The sequence below is a fragment of the Balaenoptera acutorostrata genome, chromosome 6, assembly GCF_949987535.1.
Source record: "Balaenoptera acutorostrata chromosome 6, mBalAcu1.1, whole genome shotgun sequence".
Classification (NCBI taxonomy): Eukaryota; Metazoa; Chordata; class Mammalia; order Artiodactyla; family Balaenopteridae; genus Balaenoptera; species Balaenoptera acutorostrata.
In genome coordinates, this window is record NC_080069.1 from 111,752,461 (window position 1) to 111,780,347 (window position 27,887).

Genomic DNA, 27,887 nt, shown 5'->3' on the forward strand with positions numbered 1-27,887 from the left:
GTCCTGGGAACGTGAGCTCAGAGATGGCAGGTGACTGGCCCAAGGTCCCACAGCAAGAGTACGGAGTCCCTGGCAGGCTGAACACCGGACACTCGATGGTCTAGGGGGTTGGCAGTGCACTCATACCCCCACCCCGCCCCCAGGAGACATCCGAGGGGAAGGCAGCTCCCCAGGGGGCACAGTAGCAGCAGAGAGGAGCTTTTCTCCCACCCCCCCAGTCCCAGACACCCATGTCCCAGGTGGATCCCACTCCACGGCTGGCCCTGGGATTTCTCCCCAGATGGAGCTGTGCTTGTGAGAGGGAGCAGGGATAGAAATCAGTTGTTTCCATAAAGAGAACCTTCAATATTGAAATCGACAAGTTAGTGGGTACAGCCCAAGGGCAGGGGTGTGTGGCAGCAGACCCAGGTCCTAGGAGGCTCTGCCTCTAGGCACCTGGCTGCCCCGAGGGAGTTGCTCTTCTCTGAGCTCCTGCTTTTCATCTGTACAAAGAGAACAAGGGCCCTACTGCTGGAAGAATGGATCTAACTGCCCAGAGGGTGGCAGGAGGGTGAGAGCAACAGGCGGGGAGGGACGATGGCTCAGCTGACCTCCTCCCACCAGAGAGGAATTGCAGGCCACCACAGCCGAGCCACTGACCTGCTGGGTGACCTTCACCTCCCTGCCTTTCCCTGATTGGCTGGGACAGCTATGATGACATTCGCACCATACACCCCGGATTTTCTACGGAGGAAATGCCTTGAGACAGGTGGGAGTTGAGGAAAGGACCCGAAAAGGAAGAAATGTCATCAGCCAGATGACCGTAATATCCCAGCCCCTCTGGAATGGTCCCCAAACTCTGCGCCACATGAATGTGCTTTGCTTAAACGAACACAAGTCCCAGATGCCAAGGCAGCAAATGAGATCCAGCTCCTGGCAAAGGCTCAGTGGCCCACCAGCAGCTCCCCTGACTTCGTCCTTCCCCTTCCCCGTGGCCTGTGTTAATCCTACCCAAGAGGTCCCGCCAGGTGGAGTGCTCCAGGCAAGCACATCTCCCCTGGAGGAGAAGGGCTGGTGGCTGGTCCAGAAGGGACATCACATCCATCTGACCCTCTCCTGCTCCCCAAAGCACTGGAGAGGACACCACCATGGGTAAAACCTCTCATTGTGGAGGCAGAGACCTGCCTGCTAGCTGTGTAACCTTGGGGAAGTTGCCTGGCCTCTCTGAGCTTGTTTCTTCATCTATAAAATGAGGAAAACAGTGCCTTCCTCCTAGGTCAGTTATCAATATTAAGGGTGGTACTTGCAGGTAATGCAAGTAAAGTAGGTGCTCAATAAGCTGTAGTTCTCATCATTGTTATGGTTGTTTAAAAATGAACTTGCAGTCTGTGCAGACCTAAAACCGATCTCACCTTTCTGTACCATTTCCACAACATTGTGCTGATCACATCATGGGATAAGGGTTTGAATCTGGCATAGACTGATCTGGGTCCAAGTCCTGGCTCCTGGCACTTGTGTGACCGTGGGTGGGTGATTTTTACCCCTCAGAGCCTGGGTTTCCTCCTCTATAAAATAGGGGTGATAATGATCACACCTCCTCTTGGGGTTTTTACGCAAGTTTCATGCAATGATGCCTGTGAGCCCTCAGCTCAGTGTCTACCGGTAGGCTCGGCACTCTGTGACTGTTTGGGATTCTTGTTTCTGTTATTATTAGACTGGGACCCCACAGTGTCCAAAACTAGTGGTTTCCACAACCTTGGCATCCTCATAGCAACACTGTGAGGCTAGGATTTTCACCTTCATGCAGAAGTGGAAACTGAGGCTTAGCAAGTCTCTGCTCTGGAGCTCAGTAGGGGAGCAGGGGTCAGTAAGGGGAAGTGGGTCCTGTCTGCTCCGCTGGGGTACAGCTGCTTGAAAGCAGAGGAAGCATCACTCTCCCCGGCCCAGGTGGGCACAGCGTCCCGCCCACTGGCTTCTGGACCCACGGTCTCTTTCAGACCCACAGAGCGAATCTTCTCCTGAGATTTCCGGGAGCCCTGCCCAGACACCAGATGAAAGGCAGAGAAGAGTCCAGGAGCCCTGCAGTCACGTGATCTCAGACAGGCTGCTCCTCTTGGTGCCTCAGTTTCTCCATCTGAGTGTGAATCACATCAAAAGTGTGAATCCTGATCCCACCAGTGATTCAGATTGGGCTTGAACACATATCTCCCTCTTCTTAGTTTCCGTGGCTTCGCCTATGAACGGGGGCTAACGGAAGAATGGGATAAGGGGGTGTTAAGTGAACAAAGGAGAGCATAAAGCTGTAATTAGTATGATTTAAATGCATTTTTCAAAGTCCGTGTGTGTGTGTGTGTGTGTGTGTGTGTGTGTGTTTGTATCTACTGTTTCAAAAAGACATAGAAAATTTATTAAAATATTTCTAGTCGTACTCTCTGGACACTGGGCTCATGACTGATTTTTACTTCCTTTTGTATATTACATTTGTAGTTTTCCAGTTTTTCTACCATGAGTATGTGTCTCTTACAATCAGAAATGAACAATTAGGGGCTTCCCTGGTGGTGCAGTGGTTGAGAGTCTGCCTGCCAATGCAGGGGACACGGGTTCGAGCCCTGGTCTGGGAGGATCCCACATGCCACGGAGCAACTAGGCCCGTGGGCCACAATTACTGAGCCTGCGCGTCTGGAGCCTGTGCTACGCAACAAGAGAGGCCACGATAGTGAGAGGCCAGCGCACCACGATGAGGAGTGGCCCCCACTTGCCGCAACTAGAGAAAGCCCTCGCGCAGAAACAAAGACCCAACAGTCATAAATAAATAAATAAATAAATAATTTAAAAAAAATGTTAGCTGAAAATTAAAAAAAAAAAAAAAAGAAATGAACAATTAAAGGCATAAATAGTCGTCCATATGGCTCAGGGTGGTCCGAGGATCACCTGTGGACACTCCCAAGGTGGCCTGTGAGCCGCCGGGTGACAGCAAACGTTCCCTTTGCTGACTGTGCTCAGGCGCCCCTCCTGGGCACCATCGGGGTGACATTGTGGTTCCCACGGGCAGGCCCTCTGGCTGGGAGCAGAGGGACCCGTTGCCTCCCAGGGCTTCCCGTGAAGATGTGACCTCATCTTGGCTGAAGACACAAAAGGAACTGAAGATTCCTCGTCAATCTAAAAGAAGGAAAGTAACTAGAAGCAAAGACCTGGCTTCTAATTCCACTGCCTCCCTTTCTCCCACCTGACATTAGGCAGGGCACCTGGCCTCTCTGGCCTCAGTTTCCCAGTCTCTAAAAGGGGATTACACCATGCTTGCCTCACAAGGGTTTTGTAAGGATCCAATGAAACAGCAGCTTTGCCTGCGTCTTGCCTCCCCTCCTCTTGAATCATCTGTAAGAGGTGAGACATCAGGTGTTTGGTGCACTTAACATAGGGTTTTGGTGGAAGGTAAATTAGTAACGGTTTCAAATCATCATCTCATCCTGCTGTTAACAGCCTGAAAGGTCACACGCAGGTTGATTTGGGAACCTCCCACCCAGTGCTGCTACTTTCGGGCAGTTGGGACCACCTTAGATGCCTTCTGTGCTCCAGCCCATCCTGCCTTCCTGCCTTCCCCTCCGCGGTTCTGCCTCCCAGACCTTACCTGAGGGAAAGACTGCATCCCATCTCTGGGTCTTTACTGTCCCTCACACCCCTATCCTCTGCATCTCAAAAATATTTTAAGGGTGAGTTTACAGGCCACCTCTTCCAGGAAGCCCTCCGTGCTTCAACCAACAGATCTGGGTTCCTGTGCTGTCTCTGAGCCTCTCTTATGTATCAGTTTCAATGAGCTACTTATACCTGTTTCACCCACTGCACTAAGAGTTTCTTGAGAGTAGGGTGCACATCTTACCGTTCCCCACGCCCTAGGGGCCAGCACAGTAGGTCTCAATAAAGCTTTACCGAAAGAATGGCTGCAGGTCACAGTGTCTGAAGATAGTATGTGTCTTTTCCCATCAGATACAAGCGATGAAAGGGACAGAGTGATATTTGTCCCTAGTAGTGCTTGTCCCACAAATCGCTTGTTAGCTTAGTGAGTAGGGATGATTTTTTTTTTTTTTTTTTGGCCAGGACACCAGCTTTGAGACAGATGTCCCCATCACTTGCTGGGCCAGGCCTTTGTTTCTACACACATCAAGGAAGCACGTCAGCCTCATGACAGGTTGTCAGCAGCGGGGACGAGAAAAAGAAGCCCTGACACGTTTGTAGCCTATCACGTGTGGCAAGATGCCGTTACACTACAAAGCACTAGGGCTCGGGTATCATATTTGGGCCTCGTGAAAACTTTGTGAGCTGGGCAGGGCCAGGCAGGATGCTTCCCCGTGTTTGTAAATGAAGAGGCTGAGGCATGATGGGATACCAGGTCTGGACTAGGGGTGGGTCTGGGTTTTCTGATATACTGATCCCACTGGGCCGTGCTGCTCCGTCACCTCTTATGTGAGCATCATCTTCACAAACGCTGGGCTAGAGAGGACAGGCAGGGCTGCTGACCCATTTCACAGATGAGAACCCTGAGGATGTGAGGCGTGAAGCCCATCACAGCCTCGGCAAACAGAGGAAGAGTAAGCTGCAGGGAAGGCTGGTGGGGAGAGGAGCGGGGGGTCTGCCCTGCATCTCTGAGCGGCAACGTGCAGCCTCAGGGCTCTGGAAAGACGGGCGAGGGTCCCTACAGGAACTGGTTGTGTAGGGACCTCCAAGGTGAGAAGACAAGCATGGGCCGCAGCCAGGCCAGGCCAGGTGGGCAGTGGTGCCCGGGCCTTTCTCTCTCTAGCCTCTCCTGTGTAGCATCTCCTTTGAGGTCACAGAACTCAGCGAGGGAGGCAGGCCGGGGCGGTTCCCCCATTACAGACAGAAGACTGAGGCAGAGAGGCATGTTCCTGCCAGCACACCAGCCTTGGATGCCACCTGCAAAACTGGCAGCACCACCCAGAGCTCACAGTCACCACCAACTCCCACAACCATACCCTTCATGAAAAGTGCAAAAGAGATTTTAAAAAAAATTCTTTCTTTGGTTTTATACATATAAAAGGACAATATCTGCGGGTGGCTCCGCAGTCCTTATCCGTCAACAAGAGATGTGGTTACCTTTGTTCATCGGGTGACACGGGATTCTGGAAATGGCCGAGAGTGGGGCCCCCAGGCAGGCAGCGTGGAGAGTTTGTGCCCCTCTCCTTCTCCACGCTCCTTCCAGCTGCCTCTGGGAGCTAGGGACCTGGTTTCACCTGGAGGAGGTGGAGGGGCGCTCAGCTGGGGGACGCGCAGGACGCAGGGCCTCTGCGTGGCTCTGCATGGAGGGCAGCAGACTGCCGGGCCCAGGGTGGCAGGTGCCGTGCGGGCCAGCTCAGCCCACCTGGCGGTACTGAAGGTGAGTCAGGAAACTGGAGGGCATCAGGCTCCTGAATGTGTCCAGACCCCCTGCGGCACTAGGCCTCATCTGGCCCAGGAGGCCTAGAGTCAGAGACTCTGGGTTGGAAGGAACCATGAAGGCCTTCAAAACCACCCCTCCCCCCATTTGATGCCCTCCCTGCAGCATAGTCCCCTGGTTTTGCTTGTTCACCTCCAGTGCTGGGGAACTCGGTTCAGGCTGGGACAGATTGAATTCACACTGGCACCCTGTCACTTCCACCCCCTGGTCCTGGTTCTGATCCCAAGCAGGACGAGAGCAAGCTCACTCTCCATGGCGGCCTGCAGAGGTCTTCCCATCCCTGGAGCTTCTTTGCTGAGGTCCCGCATCTCCAGCGCCCCATCCACGCCCCAGCCTGGTCCCCACACCCTCCCCATCTTGGCCGGGGTCCATCTCAACATTCAGGGCCGGGTGGTTCTCCAGGCTCCAGTGCTGCATGCTCAGTGCAGGGGGATCAGTCCTGCACCACCTCCTTTGGGACCCTCTACCCTTGTGGGCCCAGTCCAAGGTCCTGCCACACTAAGCTGATAGCTAGCCACGGTCAATCTGTCAGCTCGGCTCACATCATGCCAGCCCCGGCCCATCATTGTGCCTTGGGATCTTAGGCGCCAAGGGCAGGACCTCAGTCATCTTGCTGAACCCCCGTCTGAGCGGGTGCTCCCTCGGGACCCGGGTGCGGCTTGCTTGGCCCCTCCTGCCCTAAGCGTTTGTCTCCACGATGCACTTGAGGAACATGGTGTCGTCCTTCACGTAGGCATGCTTGGGTGACTGCAGCTTGTTGAGGGGGAAGAAGAGCGGGCAGCCGCTGGCCACATTGGTTTCGCTCTGGGGCCGCTGGAAGGATGCTGAGTTCAGGTCGGGCCGGAAGGCGTCGATGGCGTGCTCACGGTTGTTCTGGTCGAGCAGCATGAAAGTGACCTGCGGGGCAGGGGCCGGTGGGAGGTCAGGGGCCGGGTCTGTGCCTGTCACCCGTGCAGCCCCTCTAACCCTGAGCTCACACTGATCAGGAGTCAAAGAAACACGTAAGGACCACACATGGCGTACAGTAAGAGCCCGGAAACGGAAGCACCTGGTACTGTGAGCAGGCTTCAGGGGTGTCCTATGATTAGAGCTCAGGTGTTCTAACAGGAAGGGGGGATTCAGATGCCACTGTCAATTGTGGTTGGCTGTTGGGGGCTAAAGGTGGGACTAAGCCCGGACAAGGAGGCTGGACTCCATAACCCAAGATGTCCCTTCCTGCACTGAGATGTCTGTCTGATCCTTCAAACACAGCTGGACCCTCCCAGGCAAGAGCAGACAGGCCTTCCACTGAGCAGAGGGCAATCAACACCCTGAAACATGAACCCAGCTTCTGGTCTGTACAGGGGCCCTGCGTGCCTCCGAGAAGCCAATGATCTGAAAGTGACACACAGCCTCCTCCCCGACACTCGTCACTGAAATGCCCCATCGCCCACTGCAGCAGTTCTCAAACTTGGCTGCACTTTAGAATTCCCTGGGAAGGTTTGAAAATTCCCGATGCTCAGGCTTCACCATCTATGGTAGTGAGACCCAGTCATTAGTATTTTGAAAATCCCCCCAGCACATACGGGAACCACTGACCTACTGCTCATACCCAGACCACTGTGGCACTACCGCTCCCACCCCACCTGCTTGCCCTTATCTTCCTCCACCCCAGCTGAGGTGTGGAGTCCACACCCTCCCCTTCCCTCCCCCACTCCTTTGCTGCTGCCGTTCACCTGCGGGGAATCCCTGCCACACTCCCACCTCCGGCCGCCCTTATAAGCATTTTTAACAAACTTTATTTTTTAGAGCAATTTTAGGTGCACAGCAAAACTGAATGGAAAACACAGAGATTTCCGAGTACAGTATCCCCACACGACCTCCTACACTGTCAACTTCCCCACCAAAGCGGTACATTTGCTACAGTTGATGAACCTATGTTGACGCATCTTATTCACCCAAAGTCCCTAGTTTAAGGTTCATTCTTAGCATTGTACATTCTACGGGTTTGGACAAATGTATAAGGACGTGAATCTTATCATTATAATATCATTAAGAGTATTTACAATGCCCTAAAAATCCTCTGCGTTCCACCTATTCATCTCTCCTCCCCTCCATGAAATCCTGGCAACCACTGATCTTTTTACTATCTCCACAGTTTTGCCTTTTCCAGAATGTCATATAATTGGAATCATACAGTATGTAGCTTTTTCAGATGGGCTTCTTTCACTCAGTAATATGCATTTAAGTTTCCTCCATATCTTTTCATGGCTTGGTAGCTTATTTGTTTACAGCACTGAATAATATTCCATTGTCTAGATCTACCAGAGTTTATCCATTCACCTACTGAAGGACATCTTGGCTGCTTCCAAGTTTTGGCGATTATGAATAAAGTTGCTGTAAATATCTGTCTGCAGGGGTTTTGTGTGGACGTAAGTTTTCAACGCATTTGGGTAAATACCAAGGAGTGTGATTTCTGGGTCACATGATAAGAGCATGTTTAATTTTGTAAGAAACCACCAAACTATCTTCCAAAGTGGCTTTGCCATTTTATAGTCCCACCAGCAGCGAGTGAGAGTTCCTGTTGCACCACATCCTTGCCAACACTGGGTGTTGTCAGCGTTTGGGATTTAGGCCATTCTAAAAGGTGTGCAGTGGCATCTGCCGCCTCCTTCCCTTTTTCTAAGAATGCTGTCAGTTCAGGCTAGCCCCACAGGACCTCCTCCAAGAAGTTTTCCTTATTCACCCACCACGTGAACTTCATCTCTACGTGTCTTTCAGGGTCGCTGGTCCAAACATTTTAGCTCCTAGACTCAGAATGCAGCAAAGAGCCTTGGCTACTAGATGTGAACTCAGGCTCTTGTTTTATAAGAGGGGAAACTGACAGCACGGAGGGCAAAGGATCTGCCGAGGTCACACAGGCAAGTTCATGGCTAACTCAGGACCAGCAGCCAGGTTTCCTCCACCCCAGCCCCACTGTCCCCCAGGCCCATACCTTGTTCCGGAAAGGCCACGGCAGCAGAGCGTCATACTCCCCTCTCATGATCACGATGAAGAGGGACAGGTGGGTCCTCTTCCCCGTCCCATCCCCATTCAGGTAGAGCCGCAGGCACAACTTGTATCCATACTTGGCAGTGTAGAAAGCTGAAATGAGGAAGACAGAGTCAGCGCCGAGGCAGCTGGAGAGTGCTGGACTTTGCAGATGAGGAAACTGGGACTGGCAGTTAGGCATGCCCAAGTCATGGCTCAAAACTACAAAATCGGGACTTCCCTGGTGGCGCGGTTGTTAAGAATCTGCCTGCCAATGCAGGGCACACGGGTTTGAGCCCTGGTCCGGGAAGACCCCACATGCCGCGGAGCAACTAAGCCCGTGCGCCACAACTACTGAGCCTGTGCTCTAAAGCCCGCAAGCCACAACTACTGGGCCCGCGTGCCACAACTACTGAAGCCTGCGTGCCTACAGCCCATGTTCCGCAACAAGAGAAGTCACCGCAATGAAAAGCCCGCGCACCGCAATGAAGACCCAATGCAGCCAAAAAACAAAAAAACAAAAAAATGAAATCTGGGGATGGAGTTCAGCGTTCTTCTCCGTTATAGAGCATCAAATCTTGGAGATCATCTGGCCTGGTGGCTGTCAAAGGCCATCAGAATCACAGATTGCCCCTGGAGCTTCTGACTCAGTAGTGCCGGGGTGAGGACTAAGAACTGGCATTTCTAACAGGGGATAGAGATGCTGCTGGTCCTGGGATCACACTTCTGATTTAACCAACCTGCATTTTGTAGTCGGGAACCCAAGCCCAGCAAGGGGAAGTGGCTGGCCACAGTGTCACAGTGTACTGCGGGCAGAGACAGAATTAGGGGCCAGGCCTCCTACCTCCCAACACGGACTTCTTTCTGCTGCGCTAGGCCAAGCGGTTGGGGTCTCCTGGAGGCTGGGAGAGAGTGGGGTGGCTCACAGTTCTGCCAGCCACTGCTGGCAAAGGCCCCCGGGATGAATCATCCCCTGGTGATTAGGCACAGGGGCCTGTGGGCTCTCTCCCTGGGCAGCTGAAAGAGCCATCTGAGTGTGGGTTCCAGTAGCCGTCACCATGAGGGCCCTTCTGGGAGGGGCTGAGCGGGGACAGGGTGTGGAGGGCATGCAGGAAGGAGTGGAGGAGGGACAGGCTGACAGTCTGACTCATCTGTGCCCCTTGTGTTTTGGTAGAACAGGAAGCCAGAGACACTGCTTGCTTTTTCCCTCTTTGGAAAGAAGCCAGGACAAAAAAGCTTACGTGTAGGAGACGAGGCCACCCCCTGAAGGGGCTGTCCCTGTTCCTGAGCAAAGGGGGCTGGCTTCGGGACCCAGCCTGCTCTGTGGTGTGGGGCAAACTCCCATGCCCCTCTTAATCCCAGCACTGTTGACCTTGGGTGTGTCAGAGGAGCAGATGGCCAGGAAAGGCATGAGGCTGGAGCAGATGTGAGTGGTGGTTAAAACTGCCATGGGCAGAAATCCTCCTCAACGACCCACCCGTTTACTTAGATGCACAGGAGTGAGGCCAGGGGAAAAGCACACAGGTCTGAGCACAAATATACACATTGTTACATAAACAGGTATCAGTTAATTAAGAGACACATCAACAAGTAACTGCCTACTTTATGCAAGACACTGTGCCAGGCCCAGGGGCCCCAGAAACGACTCAGAACTGCCCCAGTTTACACAATACTCAATCACGTGCTCCCCACCGTGGTACACAGAGAGTTCTCCACCTGTTCTCCATTGGAGTTCTCCATTTCAGGTCTCTGAGGGCGGGGCCCCATGGTATTTACCTGTGAAAGTCACCCTGGGCTTCCCTCGCATCTACACAAACTTTGGTTCACGGCGCACTCTCTTTCACAACCGATATCCACACAATGTAGATCATTTTATTCCTAGTTGCAGACCGTGACAGATGTCCAGGGAGGTATGCCTGGTGCAAACAGCCCCTGCTCCACGCGGCTGAGCGGGGAGGGGCCCACTACCTCCGCGGGGCTGGTAGGGCCGGGGGCCTGAGTGGACACTGGCCTAACTGGACGCAGCCCGCCTGTCAGAGCGGAACAGCCCCCCACACCCCCCCGCCCGCCTCCCGCAGCTGGCGTCTGTGCCCCCGGGGAGGCCTTACCTGGGGAGAAGAGGCTGACGGTCCTGCCGCAGGCTGACTCGTGGCACCGCCTGGTGACACTGGTGACCTTCCATAGGAAGGTGCCGTCGTAGGAGGCCTCTTCCATGAGGCGGAAGCTCTGCTCCAGCTTGCCCAGGGCCTGGTCTTTCTGGGCCAAGGTCTGCTGCAGCTCCACCACCTGGGGCGGGGAAGCCCGTTCAGCCAGGGGCACCAGAGCCCAGCTTGGCGGTGGGATGGGGACGGCGGGATGTAGAGACAGAGCTGCCCCCGAATTTGCTTTCCTTGCCTCCCTCAGCCACGTGCATCTGCCTTTGTACATGCCGTCCCTCCTGCCTGGGATTCCTTTCCCTTCCTTCTCCACTGGCCAACTCCTGTTCGTCCGTCAGGAATCTGGCTCACAGAGTTCTTCCTCTGCGGAACACGTAACCACTGCCCTAGCTCAGCTGGTTCCTCTCTTTCATCTTCGATCTCATAGAGGCTTTACAACCATCTGAGATATATTTCTCTGCCCTTCCAACAGGATAGATGGTCTTCCCTATCAACGGCTGGGCCCATGCTCATTTTGTCTGTGTCCATGCCTTGCACAGTGCCTGGCATGTAAGAGTAGAGCCAGGAAATTCATTAATGAACTGAAGACACAGTCACTGCCCTCGGGGAGGCCATCACCTTCCAACTGGGGCAAGAGTTACATAAACAAATCCTTTACTTCGCCACTCAAACCCAGTGCCTGGCTCTTCTGGTAGGTTCCTCCACTGACATTTGAAAGAATACAAATTTATTCTTGGGAGTACTCAGGTAGGGAAGTCAGGAATGGAAGCGAGTGTCCTTAAAGAAAATTGAATCCCTAATTTTATGGATGGGGAAGTTGCAGTCCTGTGACTTGCTCAGATCTATACAGCAAGTTAATGGTGGACCTGGAACTAAAATCCAGGCCTAACTCAACATGAGACGGTGAGGTAATGTTGCTGCCCCCCACCAAAAAGCAACATTAACATTGTGACTGGTTATATTAAGAAAAGTATAAGCTCTGGAACAAAGGAGGGGACAGTCTGGCGCAACAAAGAACTGTCAGATAAGTGGATTATCTGGTGGTTTGCGACCACCACTCTGAGTGTGTGGAATCCTTTAGAGGCTGAGCCAGAACATATGAGGACAGCATGAAACAATGTGCTCTGATGAAGGGGTGAAGGCACTGGGGGTGTTTAGCCTAAAGAAGGAAACACTCAGGATATTATTACTAACTGCTCATCTCTGAAGGGCTTCCATGGGGGCTAGAAGTCAGATGTTTTGGGGGCCCCGAGGGGCAGGGAAGACATAGGAGGCTGATTTTAGTTAAGTATGAGGGAGAACTTTCTAGCGGTGCAAAATGTCCAGCTGTGGAATGAGATGCTTGCGGTGGGAATAGCCTATTGCAGAAGTTCAAGCGAAGGAAAGGAAGCAATGGATGGGGGAGTTTGACCTTGACTATAACTTCTGACTCAGTCCTCTTCCTAGAAGGTTTTGGGATGCAGGAGAGACATTTTTGAAGGAGGAGTGAGTGGTCTGCGCAGGGAGAATGCTTAGGAGGAAGGCTGGTCCTCTGCTCTGGAGACAAGATGGGGCGGGGCGAGGGGCGGCGCCCTGAGCTGCCTTGAGGGTAAACGTGCCTCCCATGCTCACCCTCCGTTCCAAGCTCAGGATGTGCTCACGGTCCAGCTGGCTCTGGTGGATGGAGGCGGCCAGGGCCAGGTGGGAGGCCTCCACCTCCTTGTTGAGGACGGCGACGATGTTCTCGAACACGCACAGCTTCCCCTCCAGCTCCGTCAGGAGCTTCTCCTTCATGAAGTGCTGCAGGGCCAGCTCCTCCTGGCTCTCGGAGCAGGGGGCCCGGTAGCAGTCCACCTCTAGGTCCCCAGCTGCCTCCACAGCCCCCTGCAGCTGCAGGTCTGACAGATTCTGCTCCAGGGCCATGGGCCCAGACCCCAGGCCAGAGCCCAGCTGGGCCTTCCACTGTTTCATGAACCCTAACAGCAGGTTCAGGTGGGTGGCCTGGGAGGTGACCTCATGCTCCTGCATGAACTTTGGGCCCCCCTGCCAAGAGAGTGGGGCTGATCAGTGAAAAGAGAGGGGGAGAGAGGACCAGGGAGCAGTGGAGAGTCCTGCCACCAAAAGTTGCCAAGAGAAGTCATATCCATTCACCCGGCCAAGGGAAGTGTACAGCAAGAGGGATTCGGAGAAGGACCCTGGCATCAGACATACCCATGGTGAGCTCTGTCCATCCCAGCCTCCAGAGCAACAATTCTGCCATGCCCTTGAGCGCAGTGATGATTCAGGACCATGGAGAGAGGCAAAGGGGCTTTTGGGGGTGCGGGCAGTGGTCATTTTTGTGATGCTACAATGCTCAGGTGAGACATTAAGAACTTCCCTGAGTACGAAGATGATTTACCAGTGATTTTGTTGCTTGGGAAAGTCATGTAAGGTACATCCAGAGGCGTAGCTTGATGTTGTGGGAAAATCCCGGAGGGGCTGAGTGGGAAGGTCTGAGACTGCAGTATACAGATCTCCTCTCTCACACTCAGATGCTTACCTTGAAGGAGCAGCCAACACCTGCAAAGGGACACCCAACTCCAGCCTCAGCCACCTCGGGGTGATCCTGGAAATAAGAATCATGTCACTGGATGTTATGGGGCTCCCAGTGGCACTGGGGCTCTCTGCAAAGCACCAGCATCCACCAGGCATGAGCTGGGCTGGGCCACAAAACTTTGCACATGCTGTTTCTTCTGCTTCAGCCCTCCCGTAACCCTCCTTCAAAACAAGAGCAGGGCCCCTGCTGTGATCCTGGGAAGCGCTGCCAGCTCTCCTGATGGGACATGTTCCACTCAACCCTGTAATCATCATTTACTCTTTGGTTGCCTCCACTGGTCTGGGGGCTCTGTGAGGGCCCCTAACAAGCAACTTGACAATACTGTTAACCTATGTATAAGTCTGAGGAGTTTACAAAATGCTTTCATAGTCATAATTCTTCCTAGGGCCCCTAACAACACTTGGGGATAGCAGAGTAGGTTTTTTGTTCCCATTTGATTGATGAAGAAACTGAAGCTCACAGAGGGACAGGGATTTACTCAAGGAGGAACAGCTAGGAAGCAGCACAGCTCCAGGGCTCTTCCCACCCCATATCTCTATCTCTTATCAAGAGTAAGCCCAGGAGAGACTGGGAGAACATTTTTTCCAAAACATAGACCTGGAAAGGGCTTATATCCAGAATATATAAAGAACTCTTACAATTCAATAAGACAAACAACCTAATACAAAATGGGTAAAATACTGAACAGATACTTCACAAAATGAGATATACAAATGACAAGCCTATGTAAAGATGTTCAACATCACCAGTCATCAGAGAAATGCAAATTGTAACGAAATGCCACTGTCCACTCACTAAATGGCTAAAATTTACAAAGAACGATAATATCGAGCTTTGGTGAGGATGTGGAAGAACTGAAACACTCATAGGTTGCTAGGGGGAATGCAAAATGGTACAACCGCTTTGGGAAAATCTATGGAAGTATCTCATAAAGTTAAATCATACTTACAAAGTAACTTACTTACAGACCGTGCTTATCAAGTTATCAGACAACCCACATATTCCACTCCTAGGAATTTACCCAAGAGAAAGTGAAAATATGTCCGGGTGTATGTAAATGTTCACGGCAGCTTTACTCATAATAGGCCCACACTGGCAGCAATCCAAGTATCCATCAACTGGTGGATGGATGAACAAAGTGTGGTATATCCATACTCCAGGACACTACTCAGCAGTCAGATGGACTAAATTACAAATATGTGCAATAACATGGAGGGACCTCAAAACATGCTAAATGAAAAGAGTCAAACACCAAGGACTACATACTAGGATTCTATTCTTACAAGATTCTAGAAAAGGCAAAACTATAGTGACAGAAAATAGACCAGTGGCTTCCTGGGCTGCAGCTGGGGGAGACTGACTAAACAAGGAAACAAGGAAGCTTTTTCTGGTGCAGAAACATTCACCCTCCTGACTGCAGATCATACGATTGTATACATTTCCCAGCATTCATCAATCTGTACACTTAAAATGAGTGAATTTTATTACATGTAAATAATATCTTGATTTTCCAAGAGCTTTGTTGTTGTTTTTAAGAATAACCTCATGGGGTGATGTGAAGGGAGATTTGGATGAAAGGATGGGAGGACAGAGGTCTTTTGGGCTGGGCAAATACAAAGCCACACTAGTTATTATTCTCTAAAAGTAAAATAAGTGAGAGCTGTGGGCTTAATGAGTACAGTTGGTTTGGGACACAGAGCAGAGCCCCGCAAAAGGCCACCCCCCACTTTGCCCCATTGCCCCGGGCTTCAAGCACAAGTTGTTCCCAACAAAGAATAGAAAACAGATGTTTTACTGGGGAGGGGTGGGTAGCCTTGTCAGGGAGACTGCAATGGCTTTGGAAAGTGCCCTGTGATGCAGCCTCTCCCAGCAGGTAGCTTCCCGACATGAGGGAAAGATGGAGGGCCTGAGGCCAGTGAGGAACCTGGCGAATGCACGAGGGGTCATCTCTCAGGCCCTGAAACTCCCTACAAGCCCATGATTCGAATCCTCTGCAGTTCTAAGTGTATATGCTTGATGTGAGAGTCGGAGGGAGGTAAAAAGGTGAAAGTGATAAAACTAACGGTGGAAGTCCAGCATCGCCCACAGGTGGAGGGGCACATGTTCCTTTGGCAGCTGAGCCCTGTGGTGTTGTGTCTGTGCAGTGAAAGCCCACGCAGGCTGGCAAGTGCTACATGGGTGGAGCGGGCCTCCTTATTACCATGTACAATGGGAGTGGGCTGGGACCAGCCTCTCATGTCTGGCAGAGGAGGGGCAGGGGGTAACTTGAGAGGCTGCTGGTGGCCAGCCAGGCTGCCCAGAGTCCCACCATCAGTCACTCAGTCTCTCATTCCTTGGGGTGCTTTCCAGGGTTAAGGGGGTGGGCTCTGGAGCCAGCCTGTCGGGGTGCAAACCGCATCTCTGTCACTTCACACACTAGCTGTGTGGCCCTGGGAGAGCTATTAATTTCTCCATGTCTCAGTTTCCCAGTCTGCAAAATGAGGATAATAACAGAACTCCCCCTTATAGAGTTATGGTGAGGATTAAATGCCATAATACATGTAAATTCTGACATGAGTGACCTATTGTGCTATAACAAAATACCACAAACTTATTGGCTTAAAACAACCCCCATTGACACTTCCCTGGTGGCACAGTGGTTAAGACTCCACGCTCCCAACGCAGGGAGCCTGGGCTCGATCCCTCGCCAGGGAACTAGATCCCACGTGCACGCCACAACTAAGGAGCCCACCCACGTGCTGCAACTAAGGAGCCAGAGAGCCACAACTAAGGAACCCGTGAGCCACAACTAAGACCTGGTGCAACCAAATAAATAAACAAACAAACAACAACAAAAAACCAACCCACATTTTTTGGGTTGGCCAAAAAGTTCGTTCTGTTTTTTTCATGTTATGGAAAAAACCCGAACGAACTTTTTGGCCAGCCCAAATATTATATTACAGTCCTGGAGATCAGAAGTCCTAACCTCAAGTGAGCAGGATCGTGCCCCTTCTGGAGGCCCAAGGTGAGCACCTGTTTTCTTGTTTTTCCAGCTTCTGGAGGCCGCCCGCATTCCTTGGCTCAGGGTCCCTCCCTCCATATTAAAAGCTAGCAGCAGAGCATCTTCCAATCTCGCTCTGATTCTGATTCTCTTGTCTCCCTCTTTTGAGGACCCTTGTGATAACAATAGGTTGACCAAATAAGCCAGGGTCATCTCCCCATCAAAAGATCCTTAATTTAATCACACCTTCAAAGTCCCTTTTGCCATTGTTATGGGCTGAGTAGTGTCTCCCCACCCCAAATTCATATGGGGAAGTCCTAGCCCCCATGAACATGACTGTATTTGGAGACAGAGTCTTTAAAGAGGTAATTAAGTTAAAATGAGGTCATTAGGGTGAGCCCTACTCCAATATGACTGGTGTCCTTATAAGAAGAGAAAATTAGGACACAGACATCCAGAGGGAAGATGATGGGAAGATGCTGGGAGAAGAGGGCATCCACAAGCCAAGGAGAGAGGCCTCAGAAGAAACCAACTCTGTCTAGAACTTCTTGCCTCCAGAACTGTGAGAAAACAAATTTCTGTTGTTCACACCACCCAGTCTGTGGTACTTTGTTACGGCAGCCCGAGCAGACTAATAGAGCCATGTGAGGTAACATATTCACAGGTTCCGGGGATTAACACGTGGACATCTTTGGGGAGCATCATTGTGCCTGACGCGGTGCTCAATAAATGTTACCCATGATTAGTAGTAGTGGTACTATTATTAGCAAAATTATTCCTATGGATTAAGCACTGCCCTTGGGACATCTTTTTCCTTTTGCTAATGGCTGTCAAATACATGCATCTCATTTAATCCTCACATCTCAAAACTCTTAATAACTAATTCTGTAAAACCCTATTTTCCCATTAGATTTCCTTGGGGGTGGCTAGAGGTAAGGAACATCCCTAAATACATTTGTATTTATACAGGACCAAAGCATTTTTGCAGGTTACCTCATAGGATCCTTACAATAATCCTTTGAGCAGGCAGGGGGGGATTAGTTTCACCTTAATACAGGGTGGGAAACCTGGGCGAGCAGCTTGCTCCACGTCACGCCAAGCTTGCACATGTGAGAAGCCGACTGAATCCGGGTCTTCTGTCCCCCAGTTACGAGCCCTTCCGGGCTTGCTGCTCTCTCCACACCTGTGGGAGCACGGCCCCATCGGATCTCCCAGGGCCACGAGGAGGAGGTCGGGGCTTTGAGGTTCTGCCTCTCTCGTGTAGGTGAGGAAGCTGAAGCTCAGAGATGGCCGGTGACTTGCAGGATGCAAGTTTGGGGCAAAGCTGTGGTAGAGGCTAGGGGCCTGGAATCTACGTCCAGGGTCCTTCCTCCCCACCAGGAGTCCTCACCTTGACTAAAGGGTAGCCTCATCTGAAGTCCAGGGACCGAGCGGACTGGAGAGGGAAGGGGCTGGGGTCACAGAGGAAGAACGGGGCATCTGTCCTGAGCCAAGCCTGTGCCTGTCTGCTGCCACAGGAGGCCCCTGTGTGAGTGGTCTCATTGCTTGCAAACTGCTAAAAATAAAATTCGCAGTGGAATTTCCTCTGAAGAGGAAACAGAGAAAACAAAATCCCAGCCCTGAGGGAACACTTGTCCTTCTGTCCATGTCCGAGAAGTCTGGGGGTGTGTGGTGTTCCCAGCTTCCCTGCTTACCCAGGCCCTTTGTGACGGGGTCAGCAGAGAGCTCCATCAAAGGGCCCCCACTTGGGGACCTAGGGGCCTCCGAGAATGTGAGTGTCAAGAGGGTGCCGGGAGCATGAGAGCTGCCTCCGTGAAGCTACTGCACAGAGCGGAGGGTCTGCAATGTGCCAGGCGCTTCCCACGCTGCTATGCTGGGCACTGAGGCTGGCCAAGGTCTTGGATGCCTAGAGGGGCTGTTTTTGCTTGGGTCTCAGCTAGTGCTGAGGGAGAGGCACTCTACAGTGACAGGGTGGACTTGGTCCGCTCGCCACTTCCTGCCCCCCTCTGTACCTGAGTCAGTTTCCTTTCTGGCAACCTCTGCTTGGGTCAACTGCCACCTCCTCCAGGAAGTCCTGCCTGATTCCCCTAGTTGAAAGTAGTCTTGCCCATTCCTGTTTCCACAGCATTTGGTGGATTCCAGCACTTAAGGCTGACTGTGTATTTAAACCTGTGTAAAACATTTGGGGGTGATCCACCATCTGGAGGCAGCAGAGAGAAGATGTCAGCAGCCTAAGGGGCAAGGGTAGGAGCCTGGCTCTGCCCCCCCTTTGCTGTATGACTGGTGCAGGCACACCTCTTCACTGAACCTCGATATATTACCCACTGGTGAAATAGGGGTATCACCACTGCCCATGACACAGGATGTCACAGGATCGATATGGTTACAGATGCAATTGTCAAGTTCAGAAGTGTAAGGGGGTTCATTTCCAGGCATTGCATTTCAAAGGACACAGATATGCACAGAGGCTGAGGACAGACTCAAGAGGGACGTGGTCAGCGTCCTTCCACAGACTCAGGACCGCCTCAGGGGACAGGAGGCTGACTGACTTGCTTTTTGTGGCCCCAAGGGAGACAGACTTCAGCTCAGTACAAACAAAGAGGAAAATGGTACAATAGTTCCCCATGGTGGAAGTGGTGGTTTCATGCAGTAGTGAGCTCCCCGTCACTGGAAGGACACAAAGCCACTTGGCAGGAATCCAGTACAGAACGGAAATTGGACTAGACAGCTTGACCTCCTATCATTTTCTGATTCTAGAATAATTTAAGGCACTCTTGTAAGCCACTGGCAGCAGATGCCAGCTTGCTTTTGACCTTCCTGGGTGACCTCAGAGGGAAGAGAGTGAGAGAAACAATCCCATTCATAGGGTCTCAGGCAGACAGAAATGACTGCTATTTCCCAGCCACCGGGTCGTCCCCTACTTCATTGTCACTTCTGTAGGAAGGTCATTCTAGGCAAGAACCAAGACTCTAACCAGGTCAACAGTAATCCTTTAATATCTGCTTCTTACATGAGCTAATCAGTCTATAGGGCTTTGAGCACTTCTTAGAGAGACATTAATCTAATGAAGTCAGAGGAGGAGGACAAACTGATAAGCAGATGGCATGGAAAGTGTTGCAAGAATGGGCACCTCGGGGCTTAGCTCAGCTGGTCTCCGGCCCGGCCTGTCCACCCCACCTTCACTTCCCAGGTTTCCCCAGATGCACAAACTGCAGAATCACCACGTATGCAAAGTGTTGATTTATAATCAGCTGCTTTCCTTTGGTCAAAAGTCCCCCCAAAGTTCCCATTGGGTCAGAAGCTGGAGGAGTCCCTGGTCTTTCCACTTGTGGCTTTGTGCAGGTGTCAGACCACTGGATCACCCCACCCCCCCAGCTTTCCACTGGGGGTGTACCCTCCTCCCACTCTGTAGCCTGTTCCAGTGCCTGTAATTCCATTATTAGGATCACTTCATTTGGTTTAAGGCAGCAAGTTTCAAACTGTGCTCTGCAGGGCCCTAGGAATCCCCAGTGTCTCTGAGGGGTTGGGACAGGAGAAGGAAGTGGGGTAACCAAAAGGACAGGGTTCCAGGCTCCCCTTTAATCAGAACGCTTCTACTTTCATCTGATTTCACATTAACAAAGATGAAAAAATTAAGACTACTGGGTTGAGAGATATTAAAATATCTCATCTTTATGTTATCTAAGATTTGCACAATGAATCTGTATTCATTTTGTTAAGAGGCAAGAATAAAACAAGTCAAAACAATAGTCCTGATGCCTTCGGGCAGGCAGGTGCCTTAGAAAGCATCTAGCCCATGTCCTCTCTTTCGAGGGTGGAGTACAAAGATGCTCAAACAGGGAGGCTTGGAAAGTTATCCCATGGGTGTTAATCCTATTAGCTCTTAACCACATTGTAGAGTATAAAGTTCTGGGGAAATGCACTGGATCCTTACTATTATTCCCTTGAGGACCTGCGGGGGGAGAGGGTTGCTGACAAGAAGACAGGAAAGCCCTCAAAACCAGCTCTGGTGGGACAGGAAGTTCCTCCAGCTCTCCGCAGGAGAGGGGCCAGAGCGGAGAAGGGGTAAGGAGGCGTGGAGACCTGCCTGCCTCTGGTTCCACAGCGGGAGGGAGAGCCGCCCTGCCAGCCACCGAGTGGCAATGGGACGTTGCAGGTGCTGGAAAGACCCTGCACAGTCACCCTAGCATCTGCATTTTACAGGTGGAGAGAGGGGAGTCATCTCAGCCATGCACTGAATTATAGAGCCATCCTCAGACACCAGGCTCCTGACCCCTGGGCCACAGTTCGGGCAAGGGTGGAGCTTTGGTTGAAAGGAGCCGGTGCCTCACAGTGTGGACAGTGCTGGTGGCCGAGCTGGCGAGACCCTGGTCACGAGGGAGCTTTGCAATGAGACGCCCCTGTGGGTGTCGGGGCCCATGTGTAAGAGGGGGTTAGGTTTACGGCAGGGATTCTTAAAGCTTTGGAGTCACAGACCAATAGCAGTTTGTTTGCTTTTTAAATTAGGAGAGTAACATAAAGATTGCCATTTAAAAATTTTACTAAGCAAAGGCTTTACCCCGAATTCTATCAGCTATCACGATCATTTCCTTTATACAAAGACATGAATAGGAAGGGCATCATCTCAGAGTAAAGGTTGACTCTATGAATGGAAAGAATTTAGTTTTATAAGAAAAACTCATGACAATTTCCTTATTTTGTTTTAATCATTTTTGTCATGAACTGGTGGGAATGGACCGGTGCTGGTCAACATGTGGGAACCTCTGGGCTGGACAGATTACCTGCGAGGGTCCTTCTCTAGCTCAGAAGGGCTAGGGTTCTAAACTGATGCCTGAGGGTATCTCTTTGGCCCCTCACACTACCAAAGTTGCATCTTATTCCCGGAAGCACGGTTTGGCAGAGCCGGAGAAGTGAGATGAGGATGGCCTGTTCCTGTCTGAGGGCAAACAGGGCCAGAAAGAACTGCCTAGGTCAAGAGTTGGCAAACTTTTTCTGTCAAGAGCCAGGTAGTGAATATTTGGGGCTGTGAGGCCTCTGTTGCAACTATTCACCTCTGCTGTTTCAGGACAGAAGCAGCTACAGGGACTTCCCTGGTAGCACAGTGGATAAAGCTCCACGCTCCCAGTGCAGCGGGCCCAGGTTCGATCCCTGGTCAGGGAACGAGATCCCACATGCATGCCGCAACTAAGAGTTCACATGCCACAACTCAGGAGCCTGCCTGCCGCAACTAAGACCCGGCACAACCAAATAAATAAAAATAAATAAATATTAAAAATAAAAAAGCAGCCACACACAAGACATATATATATGAGTGAGTTGTGGCTGTGAACCAATATAACTTTATTTAGGGACCTGTAAGTTTGAATTCCTTATAATTTTCATGTGTCACAAAATCTCATTCTCCTTTCAATTTTTAGAAACCTCTTAAGTGTAAAAACCATTCTTTGCTCGTAAGCTGTACAAACAGGCGGGAGGCTGAGTTGGGCCCGCAGGCTGTGGTGTGTTGACCCCTGTCTAGATGCTGTTCTCACCCTGAGTCTGTCACAGGTCGGCCAGGTGGCTTGGGGTAAGTTGCTTCCCCACCGTGAATGTCAGTCTCCTCACTGCTGACAAAATGAATTCAGTCTAGACTCAGACAAGGAAGGAGCCACCTGGCAGGGACTAGGTGGGCAGATGCCTACTTGGCCTCCTCCCCTGCCAACGGAGACGACTGACAGACAGTCTTTCCTGGCAGTGCCAACTTACCTGCTCCTGAGACAGAAGGCTTCCTGGCCTTTCGGATGGTGTGTCATCCCCTTTGCATTTGGGACAGATGCGATCCTCACCATTCCTGGGGACACATGAACAAATGCCACTGAGTGAGGCATTCACGACTCCATGGCACCAACCTCCGTCCCCAGAGCTCCAAAAGCCTAGGCCTTGCCCAGCGTGGCAGCTGATACCAACGAGCATGCAGCTCCACAATCCCAGACCCACCATTCCCAAACCAATGTTTTCCTGTAGTTTGCAGTGAGCTTCTCTGGCAGCCAAACCTGATCTGAAGTGACTAGAGGCTATTAAAGCCCCTACTTATCCCACTTAGTGTGAATATTTATGTTTGCAGAAATATTCATTGCTTGATTAGAAGGTGCATCCCCAATCCCCGCTGGAAGAATTACACAGTAATGCACTGACTTGCTTTTCTAAAATCTGAAAAACTTCTGCATTCCAAAATACATCTGACTCCAGGGGTTCAGATAAAGGATTGTGGATGTGCAGCTATATTAGTTCTTCTCAGCTTCCTCTATTTTATTTTGGTCTCTTATTTTTAGTAATTACAGATGACCATGGCCTCTCAGAATAAGAAGGGGCCTCCGAGAACACCTAGCCTGAGGTTCTTAACCAGGAGTGGGTACTAGACTCTGAATGGGGTGACACATGGGCCTATGTGCTTTAACAAAGCTCCCAAGCGATCTGATCCTTAGTGAGAGCCACTGGTCAGGCCCATTTTACAGGAAGGAGAATGAGGCCTCAGAGGACGTATGGATCAACCAAGGTAGAGTGAGGCACGGGCAGAGCTGGGCAGAGCTCTTCAGGCCTCAGGCCTGGATCCCTCTCCCGCCTCTGCCAGGTTTTGGAAGAACAGCAAAGGAAGCCAAGAGACCCATTGCAAAAGCCTGAGATGAAGCCCGGATGGTAAAACCAGTCAAGCTTTACTCCTCCCCCGCACCTGCCCTTTTCACCACCACCTCTCCCCTCCTTCTCTCAGTCTCCTCCTTTGTGAAAGCGTTGGAACTCCTCAAGCTTGCCTGAGAAGTTTCCCACCTTCTTAAACTGTAAAGTCCCAAACAAAGGTCATGCTGGGGGTGCATGGCAGTTTAAGAACACATTTGCCAGGAAACTGACCTGGGCAAACTGACCTCATCTGTCCATTAGGCCTCATTGTCCTCATTTGTAAAATAGGGTAATAATAGTATCCACCTTTCCAAGGCTCTTCTGAAGACACAAGGAAAGAGTGCTTGGCACACAGTTGGTACATAATAGCTGCTTAAGGTGGGATACTGATGATCATATTGATGTCACACCTCTCTGAGTTATTTATATTTTAAATATAAATATACACATATTTTAATATATAATATACAATGTAAATTATATACGTATATTTTATACACATGCAAAATGTGTGCATTATATATAGATATTTATATGCAAATATATACATATTTTATATATACATACATAAATATATAATACGTGAATATACTAGATATTTTTGTCCCCTTTAAAAGCATTCCCAGCAAACAGTCTGAGGTGATGGGTGATATTGTGGAAGAAGATATATTTGTACAGCAGTTTGTCATTTACCAGGGAGTTTATATTCATTATTACAAGAATTTTTTGGAATGTTATTGACTGGGCCTTGTAACAAACCTGGGAGGTAGAAAATCACTTTACAGGCATTTTACAGACAAGGAGGCTGAGTCTTCGAGACATCAAGCAATTTGCACAGGCCACACAGTAAGTAGCCCAGCTGGACCCAGAGGCTCTCCCCCAGACCCCGGATGGCCTTCTGCTAAGGGAGCTGTCGTCTTTCTGTGACTACTTCTCCTTCTACCAACAGTCAGACGGGGCAGTATCCGGGACCGCGAGGAACAGGTGTGGAAGCTGAGGCCAGAGAGATGAAGTCACCTGCCCAAAACCACGGTTCCTCTCACCCTTGCCTCCCGTGAGGGGTCCCTCCCTGGCACCTCCTTCCCACCCGCCTCTTCTCCTCCGACCCCTCACCTCACGTTCTCAGAGAGACAGACGGCGCAGCAGAGGGGCCTGGGCTCTGGTGGGTCCTGGCAGACGGTGGGGGGGCACCCAAAGGGGAACTCGTTCTCATCGGGGGCCGGGCGGGGGCTGCTGGCCGAGCCAGAGGCCATCTCGGGGTCCCAGGCTGGCTGGTGGGGGGGCCCTGTTCAAGCTCCTCTGTGGAGGGGACCAGCTCCGTGGAGTCTGTGCTGGGAGAAGAGGTGAGTTCTGGCCGGGCCACCCTCTCTGATGAGCAGGAGTCTGATGATTTTATCTTCTCGCTGGCTTGTGTGGTTCAACGTCACAGCTGAGTCACAGCAGGGATGAGACAGGAATTACCCTTTGTGGTGAAAAAAATCCCCTGGATGGTGACTGCAGGCTCTAGGAGTGTCCAGTCATTCTTTTGAGCAAGAGGGAGGGGAGAGCAAGTCAGAGAGAAAAAAGAACCGTGTCACGGACTTTCAGGAACCACAGTTAGAGTTTCCCCTGTCGGAGGACCTCAGGCTGCCACTGGCTTCCTCCACTTCCTCCCCAGGGGACAGGGGCAGAGAGAGCCCCAGTTGGTGACTTGTCTATGTTCCCTGGAACCTCCGAGCAGCCTAGGATCCTCGGTGTGGGTGTTCAGTGCCCCAGTGGAAATCCCCAGGGTTCTGGAGTCAGGTCCAAAAATGCAAGTTCCATGCATATTAGCTCTGCCCTGTCCAGAGTATCTTAGGTAAAAGTCACTTTTGCACAGCGGGTCTCGGTTACCCCATCTGTAAAAAAAAAAAAAAAAAAAAAAAAAAAAAAAAAAAGGAATTGCAACAGGATTATCTCCAAGCCTTCTCTGGGGTCTAAAATTCCGGGACCCCATGGCCAAGGCCAGCAGGAAGGCTTCTGATGGCCCAGCCCTGCCCGTGGCGTTCTTCGTCAGTATGTGTGACACCTGGCCCTCCCCTCCTTTGAAGTCCGAGGCCTCAGGACCATGGACTGCTCCGGGCCCTACCTCCACGGCCCCACTCAGGAAGTCATAGGTGGCCACAGACTCGGATCAGGCGCCACCACTTCCTGGCCCTGAGGAGAACAAAGGTCTAAATAAATACAAGGTCCCGAGGAGTTGGTCTCAGCAGCCCAGTGGGACGCAGATCCATGGTTGTGTGGGAAGCATGGCTCCTGGCACATCTACCATGCCCCAGGCAACATTTTCCTTCTTATTCCTTAGAGCAACCTGTTAGGAATTCCGCAGGCATGTGGAGGCACAGAGGAGCAAGATGCCTGGTCCAAAGTCACACAACACCTGGTGGTACAGCACGATGACCACCAGATCTGTGGGACTCTAAGCTCTGTGTTCTTCCCCCCATTCAAGAGGGGCAAAAACAAGGCAGCTTGGTGGAGCCTACAGAGCCCAGGATGGAGGTCAGAGCTTTTAGCCTTTGCTTTCTCACCTATCAAATGGAAAAGATGATCCCTCCACATCTTTCTATTCTGCTGGGTTGCTACTAGGGGTTTTGCAAACTTTCATAGTAGTTTCAAATCACAGGCTTTGCGGTCTGACAGATCTGAGTTGGGATCCTGAGTCCATCACTTACTAGTTGTGGGTCCTGGGACAAGGTCAGTAACTTCTCTGCGCCTCAGTTTCTGCATCTGCAAAATGGGATGAATATTAATACCTACTTCACCTGACTTGTAATAACTAAATGAGATCATGGGTGAAAGCATGGCATGGTGCACGGCCCAAGTGAAGTGCTCGAAAAGCTTTGATATTGATGATGGCCACAGCCCTTCCAGCTCCTCAAGGTCACGAAGAAAGATTAAAATGGTAAGTTATGTTTATATAGTGTTTTCACATCCATCAACTTTAGTTGAGCCTCACAAGTGGGCAAGGCAGGTCAGACATTGTCCTCTGACCCTACTAAGTTCAACTGTCCACCTTCCCGGGAGCAATGCTGAGTCTGCCAGGGGTTGCTGGCAAAGAGGGCATGGCACCCTACCCTACTGCTGCAGTGGAAATCAGGACCTCCACCCTCACCCGGGCCAGCCCTGGCCTGGCCCTCTCAGCAAACGACCTTGAGGCCTACTTCAGAGAAAGACTATCAGAAAGCCACTCACTTAACCACATACCCCAAACCTGCAAACTTCCCTGCATCCCCACCTGCTCCCTCCTTCCCTTGGTTTGGCACAGGAACCCAAGATTTCTCTCTCCATCCAAGTTCTTGGGTCCCTTTCTCTCTGCTCCCTTTTCTCTCCACTCTGTCTTCAATGCCTCCCAGCTCCTTCCTATCGCATCAAAATATGTGCAAGCTGCTCTAATAATTAAAAGTGAAAAGTAACAGGTACTTTTAGTGCTGTGTTAAGTGCTTTTACAGGCACCATCTCATCTAATCTTCACGTGAACCCTATGAGGCAGGTATTGTCATCTTCATCCCCATTTTACGGAAAAGGGAACTGAGGCACCAAGAGGTTCAGTGACATGCCCAAGGACTCCCCGATAGTGAGTGGGGACTCGGGAGCCCTGAGCCTGTGTTCTAACCACACATGGTGCTTTAAAACGCCCTTTACCCTCATTCCACATTCCTCTCCAGCATCTACACCTCACTTTAACATAACTTCTAGAAAATACTGTCTACACGGGTGCTCCGCTTCCTCACTCCAATCTCCATGGAACCATCTCCCCAAGGTTCTCAAGGTCGAGGTTGCCAAATGCCCGGGGCTTGTCCCAGTTTCTATCCAACCAGCCCTGTGGCCAGCACCTGACACGCCTCTTGGCGCCTCCTTTCCAGTTCCCTTTCTTGCTGTGGCTTCCTGCACCCCTTCCGTGCTCCCCCCCGCCCCCACTTCTGTGGCTGCTCCTCCTTGTGTCTCCTTGACCCCCTTCTCTTCCACTCTGAACCGCCATCAGCCCCATCTCCGAGGCCCCACCCGCGGGGCCCGAAGACGCGGAGTCTCTGCGCTGCACACCCGCATCTCCCCAGCCTTCCACTTGTCCTTCGGGGCGCACCTGGACCAGACTCCACTTTCCCTGGGAGTCCCGGTGGGCCGCCCCAGAATGAGGTTGGGCTCCCAGCTTTGCGATCCCACCGCGTCCCGCAGCCGGAGAACAATGCCCCCCCGCCCGGCTCAGTGATGCCGGATGACCTGTCCGTGTCCCCCAGCCCCGTTCGTGCGCCCCCCGCGGGCTGGTGACGGCCGTCTCGCCACCGCCACATCTCCGGATGCGTGCGCAGCGATGGGAGCAGAGCGGCGCCCGCGACTATTCAAGGATGAGCCACCGCAGGGCTGCCCCGGGCGCCCGCAGGAAGGGCGGGGGCAGCGAGGCCGGGGCAGGGCTCTGCAGCCGGGATTCCAGGTCCCGGAGGCGCGCGGGGGGGCCCGCACTTGGGCAGCCCCCGCCCCAGAGAGCGGGAGCCGGGCTGTCCCGGGCGGGGAGCGCTGGGGCGGCGGCCGGGAGCCTCCGCAGTCCCGGGGCGGGTGGGGGCGGGGTGCAGTGCAACCAACCTTGGCGCCGCCGCCGCCGCCGCCTCCCAGCGGCCCGGCGGGAGCTTCCGGTGGCGCGAGGACTCGGCCCAGGCGGCGGAAACCGGGGAGGGCAGGCCCGGGGCCCGGGGCCCGGGGCCCGGGGCCGGTTCCTGCAGCGGGAGCCGCCTTCCGAGGCGGCCTCGGGGGCGGGGCGAGCGCTCCCCGGATGGGGAAACTAGGCCCGGGGCGGCATCCGCGGCGTCGCAGGCTCTGTTTTTCCACTGAAGACTGACCTTCCGTTCTCCTTCTCCCCGCGCGAGTTCCTGGCACGTGTGTGGGACTCAAAGTATTCGCAGACTAAACGAACACGGACCTGGGACTTGAACCCCCATCCTGTCCCCTGCCTGCCTGCAATCCCGCGTGGGGTGGGGCGAGCAGCAGCAAAACCCGAGTATTAGCCCTCTTAGATTCCTGCAGAGATCCTAGCACAGTGTCAGGCTCGTCCAAGCTTATTGGGTTGGAGCAATC

General features: G+C 52.1%; 1 protein-coding gene across 8 annotated transcripts; it reads right to left on the reverse strand.

Moving 5' to 3' along the window:
- Positions 1-2,854: 2,854 nt before the first annotated feature.
- TRAF1 (TNF receptor associated factor 1) lies at positions 2,855-27,755 on the reverse strand. 8 transcript variants are annotated; one of them, XM_057548898.1, is made up of 9 exons: positions 27,399-27,755; positions 25,493-25,547; positions 23,916-24,324; positions 21,894-21,978; positions 13,112-13,177; positions 12,205-12,615; positions 10,546-10,723; positions 8,403-8,551; positions 2,855-6,325 (listed from the first exon to the last, which is right to left on the reverse strand). In XM_057548898.1, the coding sequence occupies exons 3-9, from the start codon at positions 24,053-24,055 to the stop codon at positions 6,107-6,109; spliced, it is 1,248 nt and encodes a 415-aa protein (XP_057404881.1). In that variant the 5' UTR covers positions 24,056-24,324; positions 25,493-25,547; positions 27,399-27,755; the 3' UTR covers positions 2,855-6,106. The 8 variants fall into 8 exon arrangements, with proteins under 8 accessions (XP_057404881.1, XP_057404878.1, XP_007178173.1 ...); XM_057548895.1 differs by having other exon boundaries at positions 23,916-24,679; XM_007178111.2 differs by lacking the exon at positions 27,399-27,755 and adding an exon at positions 26,902-27,322.
- Between the last annotated feature and the right edge of the window lie 132 nt (positions 27,756-27,887).

What these genes read in the sequence shown, in the direction of transcription:
- TRAF1 (XM_057548899.1), bottom strand. Translation starts at nt 24,055, where the DNA reads ATGGCCTCTGGCTCGGCCAGCAGCCCCCGCCCGGCCCCCGATGAGAAC. An exon ending in GCCTTCTGTCTCAGGAGCAG is followed by an intron (nt 13,178 to 21,893) that starts GTAAGTTGGCAC and finishes TCTTATTTCCAG; the next exon opens with GATCACCCCGAGGTGGCTGA. An exon ending in CGTGGCCTTTCCGGAACAAG is followed by an intron (nt 6,326 to 8,402) that starts GTATGGGCCTGG and finishes CCTGCCCCGCAG; the next exon opens with GTCACTTTCATGCTGCTCGA.